The sequence below is a fragment of the Pteronotus mesoamericanus genome, unplaced genomic scaffold (assembly GCF_021234165.1).
Source record: "Pteronotus mesoamericanus isolate MK-2021 breed Mesoamerican mustached bat unplaced genomic scaffold, CSHL_Meso_final contig_94, whole genome shotgun sequence".
In the NCBI taxonomy this organism is placed as follows: domain Eukaryota; kingdom Metazoa; phylum Chordata; class Mammalia; order Chiroptera; family Mormoopidae; genus Pteronotus; species Pteronotus mesoamericanus.
The window spans coordinates 4,025,645-4,053,502 of record NW_026555285.1 but is presented as its reverse complement, the minus strand read 5'-3'; the positions used below and the strand labels follow the sequence as shown (position 1 = coordinate 4,053,502).

At 34.3% G+C, this 27,858-nt stretch overlaps 1 protein-coding gene across 4 annotated transcripts in view; it reads left to right on the top strand.

Moving 5' to 3' along the window:
* Positions 1-27,858, top strand: part of RB1 (RB transcriptional corepressor 1) — a 305,988-nt gene that overhangs the window by 240,010 nt on the left and 38,120 nt on the right. For all 4 annotated transcript variants that reach the window (XM_054586341.1, XM_054586344.1, XM_054586343.1 and 1 more), the window contains exons 18-26: positions 1,347-1,465; positions 4,656-4,801; positions 12,036-12,181; positions 19,355-19,459; positions 19,840-19,953; positions 20,052-20,215; positions 22,810-22,840; positions 25,851-25,993; positions 26,509-26,558. In XM_054586341.1, the coding sequence (XP_054442316.1) occupies positions 1,347-1,465; positions 4,656-4,801; positions 12,036-12,181; positions 19,355-19,459; positions 19,840-19,953; positions 20,052-20,215; positions 22,810-22,840; positions 25,851-25,993; positions 26,509-26,558 (1,018 nt within the window). The remainder of the gene's footprint in view (positions 1-1,346; positions 1,466-4,655; positions 4,802-12,035; positions 12,182-19,354; positions 19,460-19,839; positions 19,954-20,051; positions 20,216-22,809; positions 22,841-25,850; positions 25,994-26,508; positions 26,559-27,858) is intronic.

Sequence of the window (27,858 nt, the reverse complement as noted above, 5' to 3'; positions counted from 1 at the left end):
GGGGTTAGGGAGATTGCTGGAGGAAATGGGGGTACCAGGTGGAGGGGGAAAAGGGGAAAATTGGGACAACTGTAAAAGCATAATCAATAAAATATATTTTAAAAAAGAAAACAGAAATTAGTGAAAAATTATAGCGTGTAAAAGTTCAGACTATGGGGCCTGACCACCTAAGTTCAAATTTCTGTTTTGCAATTCACAAGCCTGGATATATTTAGAAGTTAGCTGTGGGTTTTTTGTTTATTTGCAGATGTCATTTATCAAATTAGAAAGTACCTGTTTTTTCCTGGTTTACTGTTTTCTTTCTTTTTTAAAAAACTATAAATGGATTTTAAGATGAAAACTTTGTGCATGATATTGATATGACTTTTCACCTTAGGTTTATTTAATGAGGTGAATCGCATTATATGTTTTCTAAGGTTGAACCAGTCTTGCAACCTGGATAAACTCAACTTGATAATCATATGTTTAACATTGCTGATTTGGGTTGCTAATATTTCTTGTTTAGGGTTTTTACATCTCTTTTTATGAGAGAGAATGCATTATAACGTACCTTTTTGTAATGTCCATGACAGGTTTTAGTCAATGTACTAACCTCATGAAATGAGATGGAGAATGTTTCTACTTTGTTCATTCTTGGAAGAGATTGAGTAAAAGTGAAATCATCTGTTCCTTGAATGTTTGGTAGAAATCACTGGTAATATCAAAGATGCTTGATATAGTCTTTATGGGGAGACTTTAAACTACTGATTCAAGTTATTAGTAGTTTATAGGATTATTGTGGTTATTTTTATTGAATTTTGTTAATTTTAATATTTTTGTGGAATTTTGCACTTGTTTTCTAATTTATTGACATAAAGTTATTTATAACAGTTCCCTATTATCTTTCTAATCTTTGTGGTGATGGTACCACTTTTTCTTGCTAATACTGTTTATCTGTCTCTTTTTCTTAGTCAATCTGATGGGAAGTTTATTTTAATTTTATTTCTTACAAATTGTGTTTTATCTTTCTTTCAGTTTCATTAAATTCTGCTCATATCTTTATTATTTCTTTCTTTTTACCTCCTTTGAGTCTTTTCTGTGTCTTTTTCCATAACTTTAAATTTCTTTTCTAATATAAACATTTGAAGGTATACATTTGCCTATTCTTTTTTTTTTTTTTGAGTGTGTGTATAGTACCAAAATTGGCAATCAGTATTCTTTAAAAAAATCTCATTCTGACTTATACTTGTTGCTGTCAATTATGACTATATTTATAGGGCTTACCATGTCAAAAAATATGATTTTGACATGTACATGAGAAAATCATAGTTACCAATGTTGTTTTAATGTCATCATGTTTCATACAGGATTCACCTTTATTTGATCTTATTAAACAAGCAAAGGATCGAGAAGGGCCAGCTGATCACCTTGAATCTGCTTGTACTCTCAACTTTCCTCTCCAGAATAATCACACTGCAGCAGATATGTAAGTTCAATATATGTTATGTTATGCTTTCAACCTGCAAATATATTTTGAGCATAGTGTAATGTGAAATACTGTATTAAGAAGCTGTAGGGAATAGAATTTTGAATAATCCATTGTTATTGCTTTTAAGAAGCAGCAATATAAAATGCATAACCCAAATAAAGGTCATATAAAGTGTTATAAACTGCTACTAAAATCACTCAGGACAGTATTAAAGGCAGAGATGGCAATTTAACAGATCTTAAATATGGAATAGGATTTCAACACAGACAGTAGAGAAGAGGGAGGAGACAGAAAAGTATTCCAAGAGTCAGAAATGGCACGAATTCCAAAGCGTAATAGCTAGGAAAGTAGTAAATATTTTTTAGGGAGTTTAGATCAGTGCATTTGGAATGAAGCGTAGAATGGGCACAGGAAGTAGTGTGGCAGATAAAACTAAAACAGTTGATTATTGTATAATAATAATAATGATGGAAGAAGAGAGCAATAACTAACATTTACTGAGAGTTAACTATATGTTGAATAGTTGCCTACATACTTCAGATTTTTTTTCATTTAATCTTTATAACAGCCCTATAAGATAGCAGATTCCATTTTTAGCCTCAGTTAGCTATAAAATAGGAATTAGAGGAATAAGGTAACTTTCCAAAAGTCCACAGAAATCAAACCCAAACAATCTGACCCTAAAGCTCATGTTCTTAAACATTCTAGCTCCACTGCTTTTCATAGAAATGTACCTAATGTTATGTTTCCATTTAGTTCTGTGTAGAAATTGACATTACATTGTTTTATGATTAGTGCAGGGGCTATTTTCCAGAGATGTTGTTTCCCTGCTAACTGGTACCCAAAGTATTTGTAGCATATTCAGCCTTTTCCTTCACATATAAATTTATTTGCTAGGTATATATTAATATAAGTAAGTCAAGCCTTATTTTTTTCTATAATACAAAAAAGTGGGTGTCAAGAATTGTTCTAGGTAGTAGGAATACAAAGGCAAGTAAGATGGACTAGGTCCTTCCCTTCATAGAGCTTACATAAAGCCTTCATAGAGCTGCAGGAAGGAAATAGTGAAAACGAAAACTAATATTTTAAGTGATTTTAGAGTATAGTAAGTTCTGTAAGGAAAATGATAAAAGTATGGTAGGTGAGAGAACCTGAGAAAGTGATAGAATGTTTAGGGAAGCTTCTCTGATGAAGTTTGACCTGAGACTTCAAGGACAAGTAGATGCTGGCCAAGTAGAAATATGCATGGTGTACATTCCAGGCAGAGCAGACAGCAAGTGCAGTAGCCCTACAGCAGATCGAACTTACCTGGTCTGAGGAATAGAAAGAAATCCCAGTGTAGCTGAGTAAACAAGAAGAGGACAGTACAAGATGAGATTGGAAAGGCAAATTGAGGCTATACCTTATGTTCCCACAGTCAATGGGAAGGAGTTTGTGCCTTAGCAGGGCAGTGGGAAAGCATTAATGTTAAGCAGGGGCATAGCTTACTATAATTTGTATTTTTACAGGGCCACTCTCTAGCTGCTATTTAAAATACAGGTGGGGTTGGAGGAGGGACAGGAACAGGGCAAGGAAGACCAGTTTGGAGATAATTTTAATAGTCCAGGTGAGAGATAGAGGTGACTTGTTCTAAGATATGTCAGTGGAGATAAAGAAATGGAAAGATCTCAGATGTACTTAGAGGAAGTTTTAATAGGACTTGGTTTTTTATTGGGTGTGAAGAACTAGGAAAAGAGAGAAAGGAAAAATAACTTCTACTGGGTGGAGGGGGACAAAAGGCAAAAAAAGAAATTGGGACAACTATAATAGAATAAACAATAAAAACTGAAAATAACCTCTAGGTTTTGACTTAAGAAACTGAATGTAATGTAGAACCATTTACTGAGAAGGGAAAAACCAAGGGAAGCAATCAAAAGCTCCACTTTGAGATTCAAGTACTGAAGTCTAGTAGGTAATTGAATATTTTCACATAAAGCTCAAAGGAGACTAAATTCTACCCAAGTTCCATCAGTTTACAATATTGTCAGGTAGTGAGTTGAAAAGAAATCCTAGGTTGATAGTATGAAATCATGAAATCATAATGGTGGATAATTCCCTTTTCTTAGTATACTAGTTAATATACTGCATGTATGGGAAACACCCATGGTAAGGTACAAATCCCACTCCCTGCTCAGAATTATTTATCAGCTACTAAAGCAAAATTAAAAAGTAAACTGGGATTATTCTATAAAATAAAGCGCAACACAGAGTACTAGAATGTCAGAAATTGAGAGACAATATTTACTACTATTTCTTCCTTGATATATGTCTGCCATATAGAGTGGGGCAAAAATAGATATACAATTGTAGGTGAAACAGTCTATTCTTATATTATTATTTATTAATTATTGTATTGTTTTCCATATGAACAACTGTAATCCTACTCTTGCCTTACCCTGTATTGAGTATACAGGTATAAATCTGCTTTGATAATTTTATCTAAAATATTAGTTCATAGAAATCTCTGTTAAATAATTTAGATGGATGTATATGTAACTTATGTCTTACCATACATATGAATCATAGTTATCAATAAAACTTTTTTTTAATATTTCATTTATTTATTTTTCAAGAAGGGAAGACAGGGAGAAAGAGGGGGAGAGAAATATCAATGTGTGGTTGCCTCTCAAGTGCCCCCCTACTGGGGACCTGGCCCACAACCCAGGCATGGACCCTGACGGGAATCAAACTGGCGACCCTTTGGTTCTCAGGCCGGCACTCAGTCTACTGAGCCACACCAGCCAGGGCCCCATAAAACATTTTTTTAAGAGAAAAGAAATATGGCAATACTATTTTGGGATAAATATATTGTTCTTTTAAGCTAGAGTTATTTTATCATCTCAATTCTACTATAATTATTAAAATTGAACATATATACTATGTAGATTTTTTCCCAATAAGGCAGTAATTTCCAGGAAAAGCTGTTTATTGAAGAGTTAGAAATGCTAATGACTAGTTTTCTTCTTGAACTATCTTTTCAGCTTATATTTGAATAGGCTGCTCAAGGAATTTGGTATAGAATAACAGATTAAATAGAAAAGATATGTTTGGATGCATGTTCACAGCCATGTGTGTGTCCGTGAGAGAGAGAGAGAAAGAGAGATTTTTACCAAACTTATATGAAGACTTTTCCTTTGAATATATATAGGTATCTTTCTCCTGTAAGATCCCCAAAGAAAAAAGGGTCAACTACACGTGTAAATTCTACTGCAAATGCAGAGGCACAAGCAACCTCAGCTTTCCAGACTCAGAAGCCATTGAAGTCTACCTCCCTTTCACTCTTTTATAAAAAAGGTTAGTAGATGATTACTTTCAAGGGCATGGACTCTAACACCAGGCTGACTAGGTTCAAATCATGGTTCTGCTTACTAGGTGCAACCTTGGGTGAATCCACTTAATATTTCTATGCCTCAGTTTCCTCATCTGTAAAATAAAAATGATAATAATAACCTATCTTATAATTATAATAATTTACCTTTTAGGGTTTTTGAGATCATTAAATGAATCAATACATAAAATGCTTACAACTCTGCCTAGCACGTAGTAAGCACTCAGAAAGTGTCAGAAAGTTGTTATTGTGGCTGCTGCTGCTGTTATGCTTTCACAGTTATGTTCGGAGATATTTACTCCTGATACTACTTTCGCTGTTCAGGTATTCAGGTGTGTATGAAACTATACAGTGTGGTGTCCCCTAGTGCAGGCATCTTTCCTAGTAACCAGGATGTATAGTAATCTCTGATCCTGTGTTCATAGGGTAGGGCAGGGGGTTAGTTTGCATGTCTGTGCATGTGTTTATGCATGCAAGTGCACACCCATTTGGGGCTCTCTAAAGGAAAGTGAAAGGTCAGATTTCTCTGTTAAATGTTTTTTTCTGGTTTATTCACGTCAGAAATATTGTAAGAATCCCTTATAAGTCCAGTGGTTCCAAAGCGTGGTCCCAACCAGCAGAATCTAACTTACCTGGAAAGTTGTAGAAAAGAAAATAAACTACTTAATCAGAAATTCCAGGATGAGGGGGAAAAATTCTGGCTTTAACAAGCCCTCCAAGCAAGTTTGATGCACACCTAAGTTTGAGAACTACTGGGATAAATTGTTAACTAAGAAATTCTGATTACCTTATGGAAAGTCGGTTTTTTAAAAATCTTTATTGTATTTTTTTCCATTACCCTTTAGTCCCGTTATACCTTCCCCCACCCCCCAGCAATCATCACACTGTTGTCCATGTCCATGAGTCTTTTTTCCTTTTTGCTCAGTCCCCCTACCTCTTCCTGGCTGTCATCTGCTCACCATCTATGAGTCTGTCTGTGTTTTGCCTGTTAGTTCACTTTGTTCATTAGATTCCACATATGAGTGAAATCGTATGATACCTGTCTTTCTCTGACTGACTTATGTCACTTAGCATAATGTTCTCCAGGTCTATCCATACTGTTGCAAATGGTAAAATTTTCTTTTTACTGCCAAGTAGAATTCCAATGTGTAAATGTCCCATAGTTGTTTTATCTACTCATCTACTGATAGACACGGGCTGCTTCCATGTCTTGGAGATTGTAAATAACACTGCAATGGAGATAAGGGTGCTTATATTCTTTCAAATTAGTGTTTTGGGTTCCATCAGATATATTTCCAGAAGTGAGATCACTGGATCAAAAAACAGATCCATTTTTAATTTTTTGAGGTATCTCCATACTGCTTTCCACAGTTGCTGCACCAGTCTGGATTCCCACCAACTGTGCAAAAGGGTTCCCCTTTCTCCACATTCTCGCCAGCACTTGTTTGTTGATTTATTGTTGATAGCCATTCTGACAGGAATGAGATGGTATCTCATTGTGGTTTTAATTTGCATTTCTCTGATGATTAGTGACACTGAGCATCATTTCATATGTCTACTGGCTATCTGTACTCTTTGGAGAAGTGTCTCTTCAAGTGCTTTGCACATTTTTTAATTGGGTTGTTTGGGTTTTTTTGGTGTTGAGTTTCCTAAGTACTTTATAAATTTTGTATATTAACCTCTTATCAGATGAATCGGTGAATATGTCCACCCATTCTGTGGGTTGTCTTTTTATTTTGGTGATGATTTCCTTTACTGTGCAAATATTTTTAGTTTGATGATGGCCCATTTGTTTATTTTTTTTCTTTTGTTTCCCTTGCCTGGGGGTATATCAGATAAAAAATTGCTATGAGCAATGCCTGAGATTATGCTGCCTATGTTTCTTCTACTGTTTTTATGGTTTCTGGTCTAACATAGAAGTCTTTGATCCATTTTTAATTTATTCTTGTGTGTGCTATAAGAAAGTGATCTAGTTTCATTTCCTGCATGTATCTGTCCAATTTTCCCAACAACATTTATTGAATAAACTGTCTTTAACCCAGTATATGTTCTTGCTTCCTCTGTCATCTATTAAATGACTATAAAGGTGTGGATTTATTTCTGGGCTCTCTATTGTGTTCCATTGATCTACGTGTCTGTTTTTATGCCAATGCCAGGCTTTTTAGTTTACTATGGCCTTGTAGTATAGTTTGATATTAGGTAGCGTAATTTCTCCAACTTTGTTCTTCTTCCTCAGGATTGCTGTTACTATGCAGGGCCTTTTATGGTTCCATATAAATTTTTGAAATACTTTTTCTACTTCTGTGAAATACACCATTGGAATCTTGATAGGAATTGCATTGCTATTATAGATTGCTTTGGATATCGTGGACATTTTAATGATGTTAATTCTTCCTATCCATGAACATGGTACATGCTTCCACTTATTTGTATCTTCTTCAGTTTCTTTCTTCAGTGTCATAATTTTCTGAGTACAGGCCTTTAACATCCTTGGTCCAGTTTATTCCTAGGTACTGTGTTATTTTTGAAGTAATTGTGAATAGGATTATCCTAATTTCCCTTTCTGTTAGTTTGTTATTGGCATATAAAAATGCAACTGATTTCTGGATATTACTTTTCTTTCATGCTGCTTGGTTGAATTCATTTATCAGATCTAGTAGTTTCATGGTAGAATCTTTGGGGTTCTCTTTGTACAGTATCATGTCTTCTATAAATAAAGACAGCTTTACTTCTTCCTTTCCAATTTGGATGGCTTTATTTCTTCTTCTCTGATTGCTGCAGCACTATGTTGAATAAGAGAGGTGAAAGTGGACATCCTGTCTTGTTCCCGATCTTAAGGAGAATGCTTGTAGTTTTTGCCCATTGGGTATGATGCTGGCAGTGGGTTTGTCGTATATGACTTTTATTATGTTTAGGTATGTTCCCTTTATTTCCACTTTGCTGAGAGTTTTTATTATAAATAGGTGCTGAATTTTATCAAAAACTTCTTCTGTATCGATATGATCATGTGGTTTTTAACCTTCATTATCTTTATGTGGTGAGTTACATTTATTGATTTTCAATTGTACCAACCCTGCATTCCCAGAATAAATCCCATTTGATCATGCTGTATGATCTTTTTGATGCATTGCTGTATTCAGTTTGCCAATATTTTCTTGAGGATTTTAGTATCTATATTCATCAGGGATATTGGCCTATAATTTTCTTTCTTTGTGCTCACTTTATCCAGTTTTGGAATTAGGATAATGCTTGCCTCATAAAATGATTTTGGAAGCCTTCCCTCATCTTGAATTTTATGAAACAGTTTGAGAAGGAGAGGTGTCAGTTCTTCTCAGAATGTTTGGTAAAATTAATTTGTGAAGCCATCTGGTTCAGGGCTTTTGTTTGTTGGGATTTTTTGACTACTGCTTCATTTCATTAGGTGTAATCTGTGTGTTCAGATTCTCTGGTTCTTCTGATATATTTTTGGAAATTGTGCATTTGTAGGAACTTACCCGTTTCATCCAGGTTGTCCAGTTTTCTGGCATATAGTTGTTCATATTTTCTTACAGTGCTTTATATTTCTTTGGTGTCAGTTGTTATTTCTCCTCTTTCATTTCTGATTTTATTTCTTTGGGTCTTTTCTCTTTTTATCTTTCTGAGTCTGGTTAAAGGTTTGTCCATCTAATTTATCTTTTCAAAGGACCAGCTCTTAGATTCATTGATCTTTTGTATTGTTTTTTAGACTCTATTTTGTTTATTTCTGCTCTAATATTATTTCCTTCCTTCTTACTTTGGGCTTTGTTTTTTTTCTTCTTTTTCATGTTTCTTTAAGTGTGAAGTTGTGAAGCTTCACAGCTTTGAGCTTTTATTTGAGCTTTTTCTTGTTTTCTTTTTTCACTATGAAAATCATTATTTATTTTCTAGATTAATGTTTTACTCATTGATTTTGTGATGAATAAAACTTCTAACAATTTCAGTAAACAGTAAACATAAAAGAAACGTACCAGCTTACATTCCCCTATTTTATTGTTTTTTCTTGTTTTTTGAAATAGGCCTGTAATGCTATGAATTTCCCTCTTAGGATTGCTTTCCCTGTGTCCCACAGATTTTGGATTGTTGTGTCCTCTTTTCATTTGTTTCAAGGTATCTTTTGATTTCTTCCTGGATCTCATTGTTGACCCACTTATTGTTTAATAATATGTTATTTAATTTCCATGTCTTTGCATGTTTTTCAGTGTTGTGATTGATTTCTAGTTTCATCCCATTATGGTTATAGAAGATGCTTGATATGATTTCAGTCTTCTTAAATTTATTGAGACTCATTTTGTGTCCTAACATGTGATCTATCCTAAAAAGCATTCCATGTGCACCTGAAAAGTATGTGTATTCTGCTACTTTGAGGTAAAGTGCTCTGAAGATATCAGTTATATCCATTTGACCTAGTTTGTTGTTTAAGACTGCTGTCTCCTTGTTGATTTTCTGCCTGGAAGATCTCTCCACTAAAGTCAATGGGGTGTTAAAATCCACAACTATGACTGTATTTCTGCCGATCTCTCTATGTCCATCAAAATTTGCTTTACATATTGAGGTGCTTCTATATCGGGTGCATAAAGGTGTACTAGGGTTATATCCCCTTGTTGGATTTTTCCCTTTTTCATTATGTAATGTCCTTCCTTGATTCTTACTATAGCCTTGGTTTTAAAGTCTGTTTTGTTGGATATAAGTACTGCTACCTCAATTTTTTTTCTTTTCCATTTGTATGAAATATCTTTTTCCAACCCTTTACTTTTAGTCTGTGTGTATCTTTTGATCTGAGATGGGTCTCTTGGAGACAGCATATATATGGGTCTTGTTTTCTTATCCATTGTGCTATCCTCTGTCTTTTGGTTGGAGTATTTAAGCCATGTACATCTAAGGTGATTATTGATAAGTATTTAGTGCCATTTTATTGTTACATTGTTTTCCTCTGCTTTTTTTTCTTTCTCTTTTTCTTCTTCTCAAAGCAAGCCCTTTATCATTTGTTGCAGTACTGGTTTGGTGTTAACAAACTCCTTTAGCTCTTTCTTGTCTGAGAAGCTCATTTCTCCTTCAATTGTAAATGATAGCTTTGCTAGGTAAATTAGCCTTGGTTGTAGGTCCTTGCTTTTTGTCACCTTGAGTATTCATGTCACTCCGTACTGGCCTGAAATGTTTCTGTTGAGCTCAGATCCTAGTCCGCTTTTCTTTCGCAGATTTTAGGATTCTCTCCTTGTTTTTAAGCCTTGTTATTTTAATTATGATGTGTCTTGGTGTAGGCCTTTTTGGGTCCAACTTGTATGGAGTCTGAGCTTCTTGGATCTGTGTGACTTTTTCCTTAAACATATGAAAATTTTCAGTCATTATTTCTTTAAATCAGTTCTCCATCCATTGTTTGCTCTCTTTTCCTTCTGGCATTCCCATGATGCAAATGTTGTTGTGCTTCATGTTGTCTAAAATGTATCTTAAGCTCTCCTCATTCTTTTAATTTTTTTTTCCTTTTGCCACTCTGAGTGTTTTTTTCTACCTTGTCTTCCAAAACACTGACTCTGTCCTATTCTTCATCTACCCTACTGTTTATTCCTTCCAGTGCATTATTTTTTTTCAGATATTGCCTTCTTCATTTCTGACTGGTCCTTTTTTATGATTTCTATGTCTTTTCTTACTCTGTTGAGTATCCTTAAAATCATTACCCTAAACTCTATCTGATAAATTCCTTCATTTCATTTGATTCATCTAGTTAATTCTCTTGTTTTTCCATTTGGGGTCTGATTCTTTGTCTTCCAATTTTGGCTGCTTTGTTAAACTAATCAGCCATCAGTCTGATCAGGTGTTAACCTAATCAAGCTGTAATCAGCAGTCAGGCTTAAACACCACAGGGTTAATCAGAGTAATTCCCGTGGGCAGGGGTTTTGCCTCCCCTCAGGCAGTGCCATTCAGAGAAGAGTACTCTGCCTGGGGGTAATGGCTCCTGCAGTGTGGGGAATGATTCATACAGGGATTCTGGCAACTGTTCCTTCATTTTACTTCCCTGAGCCACCAACCTCAGACTCTCCTCAAGCATCTCTAGTCCACTCTGCCCTCCCTTTGCTGGTGCCAAGGATAAGTGGCTGCAAACAAAATTTTGTGCTTCTTCCCTTTAAGAAGCTCTCTGTGACTCCAGTTGTCTCTCCCTAGCAGAGAGAAACCCTGCTACTTTTCACGGCTGGATGTTATCTGGGTTCCTTTCCAGCTCTGGAGCTATAGACTGGGGAGCCCAGCTTGGGGTTTAGACCTACATTTCTTAGGGGGAATCCCCCACCCACTGAAATATCCTTCAGGCACTTCAGCTGCCACCCGTGGGAACGCTGCCAGCCCTCTCTTGTCTCCCCTGCACTGCCTACCAGTCTTGTTGTGGTGAAGTGGTTTCTTCTGTCTGTCTGTGGTTATAAGGCTTCTCTAAAGCTAGTGTTTAATTGCTTATTATGGATGATTTATTTACAGTTTACAGTTTGTAATTCCAGATTGGTCCTGGGAGGAGGTTAGTGTAGCTTCCACTTACTCTTCCACGATCTTGGGTCCCCAAAGCTATATTTAAACCAAGGGTATTCATATTTAGAGTAAATGGAAGAAAATTCAACTTTGTGAATTCCTTTTCTCTAAACCTATATTCCAGTAGTATTTTTAAATACAATCTAAATAAAGTTTCTGTCATAGTCATGTTATCCATTAGTGATAAAATCCTACTATTTTTTAAGAGTATTCTCCTTTGGTATTTTATAAAAAATGCACTTTGTTTTTTGTTTTTAGGAATGGAAAAATTAAAACACTGAAAATTCCATTATTTTTTTAAATGTTCCCTCTTGAATACTGACAGTGAGAATTTCCAACATCTGTGATGAGTGGTTACCACGGAACAGAAACAAACCCTATGTGGTTTGTCTAATTTCATAATATCTTATGATCTTTCTTCCTCTGCCTTCCACACTGCCTCAATTTTATGCTAATTAATTCAGCAAGTATTATTTTTGCCTTTTATGTATACCTAGCACTATGCTAAGACTAGGAATCTTTCATTCATAAGGAAAACTGTGGTAGAAATGAGGTTATTATTAAAATTCTATTTAACAGCATTAGGTTATAGTTATTTAATGCTTTGGGGAAAAGTACGCTGGTAATTCAAAATAAACAGTACACATAAATAATTTTCCTTGTCTTTCCAAGTGTACCGACTAGCATATCTTCGACTAAATACCCTGTGTGCAAGGCTTCTGTCTGACCACCCTGAACTAGAACACATCATCTGGACCCTTTTCCAGCACACACTGCAAAATGAGTACGAACTCATGAGAGACAGGCATTTGGACCAGGTAAGAAAAGAATGCATTTCACCTTCCCTTCTTCTACCTATTTGTTAATTAAATACTGATTATTTTCTTTTTAAAAAAATTTTATCAGATGGGATGACATTGGTTAATGAAGTGACATAGGTTTTAAGTGTACAATTCTATAATACATCATTTATTTGTATATTGCATAGTGTGTTTATCACCCAAAGTCAAATTACCTTTTGTCGCCATTTGACTCCTTTTACCCTTTTCTACCTTTCCCCCACCCCCTTTTCTTTCTAATAACCACTATACTGTTGTCTGTGTCTACGAGTTTCTGTTTTATATCCTACAGATGAGTGAAATCATATGGTTCTTGACTTTTTCCATCTGACCTATTTCGCTTAGCATGATATTCTCAAGATTCATCTGTGTTGCAACAGATGATAGTATTTCATTTTTTGTTATGGGTGAATAGTATTCCATTGTATGTATGCACCACATCTTTATCTAGTCATCTATAGGACACTTAGGTTGTTTTCATGTCTTGGCCATTATGAATAATGTTGCAATGATCATAGGGATACATACATCTTTATGAATAAATGTTTCCAAGTTTTTGGGGTAGGTACCTAAAAGAGGTATTGTTGGATCATATGGTAGCTCTTCTTTAAGGACACTCCATGCAGTTTTCCATAGTGGCTGTACCAGTTTACCTTCCCAACAGCAGTGAATGAGCGTTCCTTTTTCTCCACAACCTCTCCAACACTTGTTACTACTACCTGTCTTGTTGATAACAGCCTTTCTAACAGGTGTGAGATGGTATCTCATTGTAGTTTTGATTTACATATAGCTTGTGAAACCATCTTTTCATGTGTCCATTGGCCATTTATATGTCTTCTTCAGAGAAGTGTCTGTTCAGGTCCTCTGCCCATTTTTTAATGGATTGTTTGTTTTTTGTTGTTGAGTTGTATAAGTTCTTTAAATATTTTGGATATTAACCCCTATTTGGGGATGTTTGCAAATATCTTCTGTTGGTTGCCTCTTCGTTTTGTTGTTGATTTCTTTTGTTGCGCAGAAGCTTTTCAGTTTGCTAGAGTCCCATTCATTTATATTTGCTTTTAATTCCCTTGCCTTTGAGGTTAAACAAAATTAGGTATCCTAAGTTATGAGGAAAGGGAAGATAGATAACTACTTAGGCAACTAGCAGTATCTGTTCCTCATAATTGTGCTAGAAACTGAGGTAGTTTCTGGGACATGAATTGTTCGGGTGTCCCTGTACCCTCTGAGGGCAGGGAGGGAAAAATCAAAGAAAAAGGTTCAGCTTTTTTCAATTTCCTGGTTACCTATTTTTGGATACGTCAGTCCTGAGAGGACTCTTTTGGGGACTGAAATGTCACTCTAAGTCATCAGAGAATCAGTGTTCAGTGCCTTGCTTCGGGGTGCCGTAGAAGGAGATGGCTAGAGTGAAATGATGTAGGGTAGGGTGAGATTCACTGCCTTAGCACAGATGTGGGATACAACTTGGAGATCCAATGGATATATTCTGGGCAATCTCTGAACTCTACATTTTTTTCCATCTATATCTTAAGGATAATCTAAGAAGAAATTATTTTGTATATTGTATCAATAAAACTTCTATGATAATATATAATTGAAGGACATTTTAATAGAATCAGGCATTATTTAAGAAAATATTTTCCAGCTTAGAGTTTGCAGACACATTCTTATTAGCTGTGAGGATTGTTTTTCTTTGAGTCTGTACAATACTGATGTTTGAACAACCTGCTCCATGGCTTTGAGCAAAGGCCTTTGAGGAACGTACTTGCCCATTGGCAGCTTACTACAAGCAGTTTCCTTGGAGGTGATGCTGAGACAGTCAGCCCTGTTGCTAAGGGGTCAAGAACTTCACAAAATGCTGAGTCAACAGGCATCTTAACAATGCTACTAATGGGACTAGGCATTTTGTAAACTACTACCTTTTTCAGAGATCTTCTGGGGATATTTTAAGAAAATATCAAATAAGAAGCTACATCAGTTGGTAGACTTAATATATATATGTACTTGTTGGCTACATTTTGTATTTTTTCTGTTATTCTTACAAATTAGAGCTTGAGAGTATTTCAATAACTGCTTAATGATATGAAAGATCTTATATTAAAAAAATCACTGAAAAAACTCTTTATCATAGGTTTTTCTGTGTGTGATAAGCTAGCTTTCATTTCAGTGTAGCAAAAAGCAGGAGACTTAAGAACCAATTGATTTAAAACAGTGCCTGTTGAATGACTGAATGAACTAACAAATGAGTTAGTTTAGAGAACAATCTCTCATATGTTCCTTGTTCTTCTCTGTAAACAGGATAATAAGAATATTATTTTTTTAATCACGTTTATTCTATTACAATTGTCTCAATTTTTTTCCCCTTTGTCCCCCTCCACCTACCCCACCCCTAACCCCTGCTCTGGCAGTCAACTCCCACTGTGTTATCCATGTCCAAGAGTCATTCATACATGTTCTTTCTCTAGTCTCTTCCTTCCACCATTGTCCTCTTTCCCCATTCCCCACTGGTCACTTTCAGTCTGCTCCATGTTTCCGTGCCTGTGGTGTATTTTGTTTATTTTGTTGAATAGATTCCACTTATAGGTGAGATCATATGGTATTTGTCTTTCACCAACTGGCTTATTTCACTTAGCCTAATATTCTCCAGTTCCATCCATGTTGTCCCAAAAGGTAGGAGGGCCTTCCTTCCTTCCTTTCTTCCTTCCTTCCTTCCTTCTTTTTATCTTAAATGCAGATTTTATTTATTTTTAAATGTCAAAGTCAATTATAAAATATTTAAAAATTTAAAACCATTATAAATTCTCAGTAATTAAAACAACATGACACCAGCACAGAAATAATCAAGTAGATCAATGAAATGTAATGAGCATTCTAGAAACAAACGTATGTATCTAACAATGTAATATATGATTAAATTGATATTGCAAATCAATGGGGAAAATTAGGCTTATTCAACGAATAGGTGCATGGGCCACTATGCTTTGAAATAAAACAAATATAGAGCCCCATTTCACACATTATACAAGAAATATTCAGGTGAGTTAAAAATCAATAGGTAGAACCTAAGGAGTTTTAGGAGAAAATACAAACTAATATTTTTCTTACTCTGAAGTAAAATATTCAAACCCAGGAGCTATAAAGTACAATATTGACAATATGACTATATTAAACATTTAAGACTATATAGTAATATACATATAAAAAAAGTTAAAGGACAAGTAATAGAATGAGAAAGTATTTGCCACACATCTAAAAAAGGGTTAATAGTTTTTTTGTTTTTTGTTTTAGGGGAAAAAATTCTACATTTGTTAACAGCTTCATTGAGATGTCATATACCATACAAATTACCTGTGTAAAGTATACAATCCAGTGGTTTTTAGTATATCCGCAGAGTTGTACAATTATCATCAAAGTCAATTTTAAAACATTTTCATCATGCCAAAAAAGAAACCTCATACCCTTTAGACTCACCCTCCCATACTTGACCTTCTCCAGCCCCAGGCAACAATAATCTACTTTCTATCTCTATAGGTTTGCTTATTCTGGACATTTCTTATAAATTGAATCATATAATGTTATCTTTTGTGTCAGGCTTCTTGCACTTTGTACAGTGCTTTCATTGTTCATCTGTGTTATAGCTTTAATCAGTATTTCATCCTTTTTTATTGCCAAATAGTCCATTGTATGGATATATACCACATCATGTTTATCTTTTCATCAATTAATGTACATTTGGTTTCTACTTTTTGGCTACTGTAGGTAATGTTACTATGAACATTCATGTGCAAATATTTATGTGGACATATGTTTTCATTTCTCTTGGGTATTTACCTAGGAGTGGAATTTCTGGATTATATGGTAACTCTATGTTTAACCTTTTGAGGAATGGCCAGATTGCTTTCCAACATGGCTACACCATTTTATGTTTCTACCAGCCATGTATGCGGTTCCAGTTTCTCCACAACATTACCAACTTACTTGCCTCTTTTGGATATAAGCATCCTAGTGGATGTGAAGTAACTATCTCTTTTATTTACATTTCCCTCAAAGCTAATGATGTTGATTGATAATCTTTTCGTGTGCTTATTGGCAATTTGTATATCTTCAGTGGAGAAATATCTTTTGTGTATTTTTAAAATGGGTTGTATTTTTATTATTGAGTTGTAAAGGTTATTTATGTATTTTACATACAAGTCCCTTAGTAGATATGTCACCTGCAAATATTTTCTCCCATTATCAGAGCTGTCTTTTCACTTTTGTGATCCTACCCTTTGAAGCACAAAGATTTTTAATTCTGATGATGTTTAATTTATCTATTTCTTCTTTTGTTACTGGTGCCTTTGGTGTCATACCTAAGAAACCATTGCCAAATCAGAGGTCATGGAGATTTATCCCTATTTTCCTCTGAGTCTTTACACTTTTAGCTCTTAAATTGAGATTTTGTTTCATTTTGAGTTAATTTTGGTATATGGGGTGAGGTAGGAGTACAACTTTGTTCTTTTGTACTTGGATACTGGTTGTTCCAGCACTATTACTTGAAAAATCTTTTCTTCCCCTGTTGAGAGTTGTTGGAAATCAGTTAACTGTAAATGTTTATTTCTGGCCTCTTCTATTTTATTGATCTCTGTGTCTCTTCTTATGCCACTACCACACTGTCTTGATTACAGTAGTTTTATAGTAAGTTTTGAAATAGGGAAGTGTGAGTGCTCTAATTTTGCTCTTTTACAAGGTTTGTTTGACTTTTCTGAAGCTTGCATTTTTATATGAATTTTAGGATTGGCTTGTCAATTTCTGCAAAGAAGCCAGCTGGGGTTTGATAGGGATTGAATCATGATTCAGTCTGAGGAGTACTGTCAAAAATAACATTGTCTTCCAATCCATTAACATGTGAAGTCTTTACATTTATTTAAATCTTCCCTAATTTCTTTCAACAATCTTTTTTTTAATTTTTTATGGTACAAGTCTTGCACTTCTTTTGTCAAATTTATGTGTGAGTATTTTGTTCTTTTTAATACTCTTGTAAATAGATTGATTCTTTAATTTCTTTTTCAGATTGTTCATTACAAGTGTATTGAAATACAATTCATTTTTGTATATTGACCTTCTATCTTGAAACTTTGCCGAAGTTGTTTATAAGTTCTAATAATTTTTAGTGGATTCCTTAAGATTTTCAATGTTGGGATCATGTCTTCCGTGAACAGAGATAGTTTTACTTCTTCCTTTTCTATCTAGATGACTTTCATATTATTTTTGTGCTAAATTGCCCTGGCTAGAGCATTCAGTGTAGTGCTGAATGAAAGTGGTAAGAAGGGACATCCTTGTTTTGTTTCTGATCTTTGGGGAAAGCATTCATTATTAATGAAGTATTAAATATGTTGTTAGCTTTGACTTTTCAAAAAAATATATGCCGTTTTTCATGTTTAGGCTGTTTCCTTCTATTTCTAGTTTATTGAGTACTCTTATCATGAAAAGATGTTGAATTTTGTCACTTATTTTTTCTGTATCTGTTGAAATGATAAATGTTTTTTTCCCTTTTATTGTATTGGTACCTAATATATCACATTGATTGAACTTTAGATGTTAAACTAGTCTTGGATTTCTAGAATGAATCCCAGTTAGTCACAGTATATAAACAGTGCTGCAGAATTCAATTTGTTTTTGTTGAAGATTTTTACATTTATAATCATAGAGATGTTAACAATTTTCTTGTGATGTCTGGTTTTGGTATCAGAGAAATGATGGCCTTATAGACTTATTTGGGTAGTGTTCCCTCCTCTCTAGTTTTGGAAGAGTTTGTGAAGAATCGATACTGATTTTTTAATATCAGTTGGTAGAATTGACCAGTGAATTTACCAGTGAAGCCATCTGGGTTTGGGCTTTTGTTTGTGGAAAATTTTCTATTACTAATTCAAGTTTAGATAGATCTTCTTGAGTCAGTTTTGGTAGTTTGTGTCCTTCTATAAACTTTTCTACTTCATCTTAAATATCTAGACTTTTGTATACAGTTATTTGTAATGTTCCCTTATAATCCTTTTGTTTCTGTAAGGTTGGCAGTAATGTTCCCAGTGAAAATGTTTTTAGCAAAAGGTGAATTATTGTATAGAACCTACAGTAAGTATATTTTACCAGATAATGTCTGGATATATAAATTCTAGTATATTAGATTTTTTAAAGTGGGCACTTACTGCCTTTGGTTCTACTGCTTTTCTATACTATAGAAAGATATAAACAGTAGTACTAAGGATTTCTAAAGAAATTAGGTATCTGGAATTAAGAATATATTTATGAGAGGTGCCTTAGGTAGAGTGTTGGAGTAGGAGAAAAATGTGAATTTGTAAAGAGAACACTGAATGGCCTTCTAAATGGGAGGACTAGGAGGATTGGGGCTAGTGGGAGGCTGAGCAAGGAGTAATGCATAGGTATTGTTGGCAATAGTAGATGTGAGCAAGAATATTGCAGAAGATATGTATACTTAAATTAGGCAATAAAATTTATACAAGTAAAGAAAATTTGATGTTTGAAAGTCACAGGGAATCATTTTTAGTCTTATTTTTGCATTTTAAAATTTTTATTTGAAATATAATATGCATATAGGAAAATGCATGTATCATAAGGGTACATCTTAATGTAAATTCATCCCCGGAACTCACCTGTATAAATAGCATCCAAATCAAGAAACAGAACATTATCAACAATACAGAAGATTCTTTCCTGTCTCCTTTTAATCATGACATTCCCCTTACCACTACCATCAAATGTATTCAGTATTATTTTATTTGATTGTTTGAACCTTTTTCACGCCTGGCTTTTTTTTTTTTTTTTTAAGTGCTAGTTACACAGCTAACTGATTCCAGTTTCAACCTTTATCTTCTGGGAAATATCTAAGGGATGGGAGCAAAGGTTAGGGTTATTTACAAACCACATGATCAGTCCTGAATAATCAATAGTTGATTTCCATTTTGCATTTTGTTCTTTAAATACAATTTGGGTTAAACACTTCACATAGACTTTCAAACTGAGCTCAGGATGGGAAAAGATAATTCTGTAGGAAATTAAATTTCTATTTTAAGGTTAAAAAGAAAGATAACAAGTGCCTATTAGAATACAACCATGTTACAAAATTCTGACTATTTTTACATCACATTTATTTATTAGATTATGATGTGTTCCATGTATGGCATATGCAAAGTAAAGAATATAGACCTTAAATTCAAAATCATTGTAACAGCTTATAAGGAACTTCCTCATGCTGTTCAGGAGGTAGGTAATCTTCCATGGTAAGAATTTTGGGGATATATCCATATCTATAGTATGGGTAATTTCAGTTATTAATTTGATCATATTGTCTGACCTTATATAAATTCATATATTAATTTTTTACTTCTATATTATTGGTTAATTATTTCTAACTAAAATGGAATTGGAAAATTAATGCTTCTTAATATACAAATTCATATTATAGAGTTAATAAGGAATACTATATCCCTGCAATAATCCAAGCCTAAGAAAGCTTTTTCAGATTATTTTTTTCCTGTATAATATGTGCTTCTTACTGTTAAAAAGTATTATGAACTATTTAAAAAAGAAAATCTAAACAGAAACTCCCAAATTCATTTAACAAGTATTTTTATTCTTCCTAGACATTCAAACGTGTTTTGATCAGAGAAGAGGAGTATGATTCTATTATAGTATTCTATAACTCAGTCTTTATGCAGAGACTGAAAACAAATATTTTGCAGTATGCTTCCACCAGGGTATGTTAAAAGTATCCTTTGATTGGGAAAATCTAATTATAAAGCAATGGATCTCACGAAGACATTAAATAAATAATCTGCCTCTGCTTTTGCCCTAGCCCCCTACTTTGTCACCAATACCTCACATTCCTCGAAGCCCTTACAAGTTTTCCAGTTCACCTTTACGGATTCCTGGGGGAAACATCTATATTTCGCCCCTGAAGAACCCATATAAAATTTCGGAAGGTCTGCCAACACCAACAAAAATGACTCCAAGATCAAGGTTTGTGTTTTCTCTTTAAGGAAGTGGTAAAGAGATAAGAGGGGATTATTTTGACTCAAGCATAAAAATACAGTTTTCTTCATTTAAAATAAGCTGTACTCTTGCATCCCTACTTTGCTTACTTATATTAAGTGACAAGATAAGAATTTGTGAGGAAAGAAAGATCATTTTTTTACTTAGGTAGGTTTGCAAATTTAGTCATCAACTTTCCTGGACACTGGGGTCTGTTCTTTTGTAAACAGTCTAAGAACCTGTTGGTACTAGGTTTCAAATCATATTTTTGTTAGCCAGTCTACTAAACAAAAAGATTACTTTTTGGTTAATAATTTTTATTCTGTAGTTTATTAAATGTTCTGTAAATTCTTTCTATGGACCTGTGCGTCTTGCTGTGTTATAAAAATGTAGATGGCTGATTAAATATAGATGACCAAATTAAGTCTTTAGAAGTTCACCTCTAATTCTCCCTGTGGTTTTCCTTATATTACCATGGACAGTTCTCTGTGTCTGCCTCAGAAAGGTGCATCAGGGACATGATGAATATGAAGCAATTTTAAATGCTTAGATGAAAGATTCTGGCCCTGGCTGATGTGGCTCAGTGGATTGAGTGCTGACCTGTGAACCAAAAGGTTGTCATTTGATTCCCAGTCAGGGTACATCCCTGGATTGCAGGCACGTTAACCAATTGGCATGTGAGAGGCAACCGATGGATGTTTTTCTCACACATGGATGTTTCTCTCCCTCTCTTTCTCCCTCCCTTCCCTTCTCTCTAAAAATAAATAAATAAAATCAAAAAAAGAAGAAAAAAGAAAAAGAAAGATTCTGTGCAACTACTAATCGTTATATTATACTCCATAACCAATCACAACTGCTTTCTGGCTTTGAAGTGCCATGGGCTATTTGAAACTTGACTCTCTGTATAAAGTGGGAGGCAGATTAGCAAGAATATTTAATGTAATCTCATCTCAGAAATTGTCAGCTCATATGGTTGTACTTAATGGGCAACAAAAGCAAACAAGGAGAGGGGATATATTAACCCCTTAGAAAATATTAATATTGTGTAGTGCATTTAATTATATATGTAATGCGTATTCATGATAAAACTTCAAACTCTACAGGAAAAGATAAAGTAAAAAATAATTGGCAATGGTATAAATGCTCTTGTGTGTCCCTATACCATCCTTTGTTTATTTGTTGAATATCTAGGTACTGAAATCTACAGCTTACATTATAAGCTGCTAAGATGCCATACCAAGTCTATTTAATTTACACAGTCCTATACTTCATCATGAAAATGTAATTTTCCCGGGGTAATTTTGTAATGATGATAATTAGTCCATATTGTGCTGATAGTGATGGCTATTTGCTTATCCTAGTGAAATCACTTCTGTGTTGTGGGGATCTTCATTAGCAAAAACGCCACATAACATTCCTGTTAAATCATTGATCAAGCATTAGGATATCTTTTTTACCAATTGATTTTTTATTGTATTTTTTCCATTACCATCTATCCCCATTATACCCTCTTCTACTTCCACCCACTCCTGCTGCAGTCACAACACTGTTATCCATGTTCAGTCCTTTTTCTTTTTTGCTTGATTCCTCTACCCCCAAACACCCCGCCTCCCACCAGAGCTTTCAGCCTACTCTCTGTGAATCTGTCTCTATTTTGCTTATTAGTTCAGTTTGTTCATTAGATTGTTAACACTTGCCTATCTAGCATATTTAAGTATTCTGGTTAATCAAATATATAGAGATTGATAGCCACTTATCAAGGAATTTGAAGAGAATAAAATCTGTATATCGATTAGTTACATGTGTATATCATCAAATCTTTGTTTTGCCAGGCTAATGCTCTTCTTCAGCTTTATTTTCAAAAACATAAATTACATAGTTCAAACAAGGCCAAACAAACTAATAGAGATTTCTGATTCTATGACATATGATATTTAGCCTTTATTCTGTATACAAATATAGATCCTAATTAGAATTGATTATTGCTTAATATCATGAATTTTTAATGAGAAAATGTGAAAGAAATTTTAATTGATAACTTACCAATTGATTTATGAAGAATTAAATAGGGATAAAGTTAAAATTTTCTTTTATCCTTTTTAAATGTGGACAATGGCAGAATATGTCCTTGTAGACATAGAGTTTTTGCTTTAAAAATCTAAGAGACCAGCTCAGTGTATGACTAGACTAGTACTGTTGGATTAAACCTTTAATGATATGATTTTTTTTATTTTTTTAAGATTTTATTTATTTACTTTTAGAGAGGGGAAGGGAGAAAGAGAAGGAGAGAAACATTAACGTGTGGTTGCCTCTCGAGTGCCCACTACCAGGGACCTGTCCTGCAACCCAGTCGTGTGCCCTGACTGGGAATTGAACCTGCAACCCTTTCATTCACAGTCCAGTGCTCAGTCCACTAAGCCACACCAGCCAGGGCTAATGAATATGATTTACCAGTGGTTCTAAGGGTAGAGGAAACTTTTGATTTGGTATTTCTGATAATTCAGAATGCTGCATATATGTTCATCTCTGCAAATTTGTGTATGATTTTCATTACTAATTTGTATTTTATCTTACCTTGACAGAATCTTAGTATCCATTGGTGAATCATTTGGGGTGAGTATTTTCTATGAAATACAGTGACATGCACTGTAACTATAAAAAGAAATTTAAGATTTCTATAATTTGAATTTACAAGTACTATTATTTAAACACCCATCCAAGCATGTTGCATAGAATTTAGAAAATATACATATCAGATTTATTTTCAAGTCCATTTTATAAACATTCCTTTGAGATTATGTAATACACATATATGTGTGTACATACATTCACATATATGTATATAGTCTTAAAGGAATATTTAGAAAACAGGTTTGAAATTCACTATGTGTATGATTTGAAATAAGATACCATATCCAAATGTCACCAACCAGTCCCTATCTACTGGCCTTCTCCTTCTATACATATACATGATTTTGCTTGTCCTTCCTGTCAGACCTCTAGGATATTCTTCCTCTGGTAAATTGATTAGGACTTCATTACATGAGAATCTCTGTCCCAGTATAGACAGCAGGGTGTGTGGTGGTCTTTATTCCAGAGGGATCCAAGTAAAAGTGGGAACCTACTACTCTACTTGACCTTCCATTAACATCGCTGATTCTGCAGTCCTGTTTTCAGTGTGCATTACTATTAATGTTTCACCACCTCACCCCTCTTGCCTATAACAGTTATCTATTACTGCATAACAAATCACATACAAATTTAGTAACTTAAAATAAGCATTTTTTAATCTCAGTTTTCTGTGGTTTCAGTAATTCAGGCATGACTTAGCTGGGTCCAGGGCCTGTCTTCACAAGGCTGCAATCAACATGTTTGCTGGGACTGCAGTTATTTCAGGGCTCAAATGGAGGAGGATTTCTTGCAAACTCATTCGTATGGCTACTGGCTAATCCTTGATGGCTATCTGCGCAAGCCATCAGTACCTTGCCACTTGAGGTTCTCCATAGGGCTACTTACTGTTCACACCATAGCACCTTGCTTCCCCCAGAGTAGGAACTTCAAGAGAGGAAGGGAAGGAAAGGAGATAATGAGCCAGACGGAAGTCACAGTCCTTTTGTCACTAACACTGGAAGTGTCATTCTTTCACTTTTACCATATTATTTTTGTTAGAAGCAAGACAAACCCACATTCAAGGAGAGATGAATTACACAAGGGTGTAAATACTAGGAGCTGGGGATTAGTGAGAGCTACTCTAGAGTCTGTCATACTTCCCCAAGTGAAATAACTAGAGAAAGTTAAAAATTTGTATACTAAAAGGCCAGGTGTTAAGACATATGTTACAAATCATACAGTGCTGTGACATTAGCTCAGGGTAGGCTGCAGCTGTCACGCTTTACAAAGGAGCTCACATACATAAGTGGGATTGGGTCTGGAGAGGAATAGAGTAGTGGTGTCACACTTTCCTGCTTGCTATAACCTTTAAAAGAACTGAGAAAATGTTATATGTATTTCCATATTTTAAAGGTAATAACTAAAAATCATCATAAATTTAGTAAGTGCACAGGATTTAGTTTCTATCATATAAATGTGCCCTAAGTATATTTTCCATCTAAACCTGTTTTTGTATTTAATTTTTTGGAAAATAAAGCATAATCAGAAAAGCTACTCCTCTCTGTCAAATTAATCAATCAAATCAGACTTAATTTTTTTCACTATTTTTTCCTTGTTATTGAATTTATTGGGGTGACACCACTTAACAAAATTATTCAGGTTTCAGGTGAACAATTGCACAACACATCATTTGTACACTATATTGTGTGTCTACCACCCCAAGTCAAGTCTCTTTCCATCCCCATTCAGATTTAATTTCTATCACAAAGTCTGACCTCATTTTTTAGTTCAAATGAGCATATTCATTCACATCCCTAAGATAATCACCTCACTCTGGTTCTAAAATAGATAAGTAAGAAAGAGAATTTTCCACATGTTTCTTCTTTGGATAAAATAAGGTATTGTCCCTCCTTTGGTATTTCTTAACAAAACATTCTTTGCTGTGACAGGATTCTCCTTTAGGAGATATAGCTCTCAAACCATTTCCAGTAATAATGATCAACTCAAATTCTTAAGTCTTTTTGATATTTGATTTTTTATTTTAAAAACTTAATGAATTAGCAGCATTTCAACAAACACTGTTATCAATGATGGTTTAAAAATATGTAAACTATATAACTTGTCAACATAGTACCCAAAAAGTGAAATTATTATTCACTGGACACTTCATCTCATTAAATTCTTGTGTTTTCTCTGGTTGTGTTATGCCCTCAAGAAAACAAAAAATCTGACAAAAGCAGGGTTCCAGAAAACTGTTTCAACTTTATATGTTTCTGAGAAAGAGGTAGCCTGAGTTTGGTGTGTGGGTGTGTTCTGAAACTGAGGAACTAGGAATTGCAGAATAATAGTCAGAGTTGTTGAAAGAAGAGCCTCATGGGAAGAGAGAGGGAGACTTAAAAAGAGTGGGTATTTAATCTACTACCCTTTGCGACAGCATGATTGGAACTGGAGAGCATTATGCTAAGTGAAATAAGCCAGGCCATGAAAGACAAATACCATATGATCTCACCTATAAGTGGAATCTAATAAGCAAAGCAAGCAGGCAAGGAAAATATGACCAGCAACATTGAAATAACGAAAGAAGAAACTGACAGGGACGGGAGGCTGGGAGGGAGGGGGTTAGCGGGGAGGGGAAGAGGAAGGGTCAAGGAACAGGTGCAAAGGACACATGCAAGAAGCCAAGGTGGGGGAGGATTGAGGGGGGGAGGTGTGGGTGGGTGGGGCAGGGGAAAGTGGTGGTGGGTAAATGGAGACAAATGTATTTGAAAAAATTTTTTAAAAAGAAATAATTTTTTTTAAATCTTTTTTTTAAAAAGAGAGGATATTTAATTGGGTAAATCGTTACTCTGATTTTGAGGTTTTTCTTATGTTGTATTTAGTCCAGTAAAGCAGAAAATTAAAATGCAGATATTACCTCTGCCTGATTTTTGACACATCTCAAACCACAATTAAGAGTTGCTAACTACAAAACGCTTCCATTTAAAAATTTAATAGAGAATTCTGTAATTCATAGACTTCTGAGAAGTTCCAGAAAATAAATCAGATGGTGTGTAACAGCGACCGTGTGCTCAAAAGAAGTGCAGAAGGAATCAACCCTCCTAAACCACTGAAAAAACTGCGCTTTGATATTGAAGGATCAGATGAAGCAGATGGAAGGTAGGAGCAGTTTCAGAATGTTTCTCAGTAGATGAGCTGGTCCTCTGGAGAACTCAGAGTGCCAGCTCTATTTTGACTTCCACCATTTCCTTTCATGCCAATTTGATTTGGAAATTGCTAGGATTACACAAAATAATAGGTATGATTGCTTCCCAGAGTTAAAAAGCAGCATGTAAACAAATTATGTACTATCTATTGAAATAGATAGAAAATATCAGATGTTTAAAATCTGATCATTTTTACAAAATTCTGATAAAATTTTGTTACTTTTGATTAGCATTAGATTTTGAAATACTCTTTAAAAATATCAGCTATTGTGTTTTGTAAGATACTGAAGAATTATATAGGATGATAAATTTGTGACATTTGTATTTTAGATGGTTTGTTTATAAACCTTTGAAATTAAAAGCTACTCATGAAAATAAGATATAAGTCATGTAAAACACCATAACTATTGGGAATTTGAGTTTTCCATTTATACATATGAAATATTTTGCATTTTTTTAAATCTGCAGTAAACATCTCCCAGGGGAATCCAAATTTCAACAGAAACTGGCAGAAATGAGTAAGTACTTACCATTTCACCTTATATAAATGAATTTGTTTACATATCAAAAGAACTTTTCACATTAGAAAAGAATACATATAATTCTTTCAATTAGTGGATTGTCTCATGAATTTAAAGTATAATTTGATCAAGAATGTATTATTTATATACACAAACATTTGTAGTTTAAATGTATCATGCAAAGTGAAGGTCATCTTGACCCTTTCTGAAATCTTTTGCGCAGGAACACTAAGAAGTAAAACCACTTGTTCAGCATTACTGGCTGTGGTTAGAAGCAGAACTCTAATGAGGAACTCTTAAAGAGTGTTGAGTATAAGGAAAGGTCTTACAAACTTAGCATATACAAACATCATAACCCTTACTTAAAGAATAATCTTCTATCCTGCTATTATTGAACTTTCCCAACTTGCAAATTTTCAAACTTAATTTAAAACAAAAGTTCTCCATTACTGGAAATCAGAATTTTGATAAAAACCGCCACTTATCATATTCCAAGTTGTGCAGCGACATAAATTTGGAATATTAAAGCAAATGGAATTCTATCTTAAGTTACCCTTAACACTGTAAAAGATTACCCCAAGTATAGGAGATGGAAAGTGCATCAAGAAAAAGATAAACCTGTGCTAACTGCTTCTGGATTGTCTTAAAGAGAGAGGTAGCTATGATAGTGAGTGTGACATTTCACGATAGTGTGCTGACAGATCCATTAACAGGAAAAAGAGCTGGGACTTGGAAAGAAGACAAACATAAATGAGTAAGTATTAAAACTTTCATTCCCACATTATAGGGCATATCAATAAGAACAATACCAATTAAAGTGTAACTTTTGAAAAAGGGGCTTTCTTTTAACACGTTTCTGTAGATACTTTGAAATATAAAGAATTTAAAAGAATGCTTTTGAGTTTTTTAAACCATTTTTTCTTTGTGCATTAGTTTGAAAACTTCAATTAAAACTAAATATACCAAAAATTTAAATTTTTTGGTTATAAATGAATCTCTTTTTTGGATTTTACACTGACTAAATATCCTATTTTAACTTTTAAATAATTGTGGCTTTTCCACCCCAGTATGTGAAAAAAGAAATGAAGCTTATAACAAAAATCAGGCCTTGAAAACATGTGGAAGCATTATGAAACCCATAGATATGCACAATTAAGGGGAGCAGAAAGCTGTAAAAGCATGTATATTTTCTTAGAGAAGAGTTCAGTTGCTGTAGTCAGTACATTCCATGAGGACACACTTAGCTATAGTGGTGAATCCCTTCTGCCTGGCTGAAATGTGGGGATTTGTGCAGCTG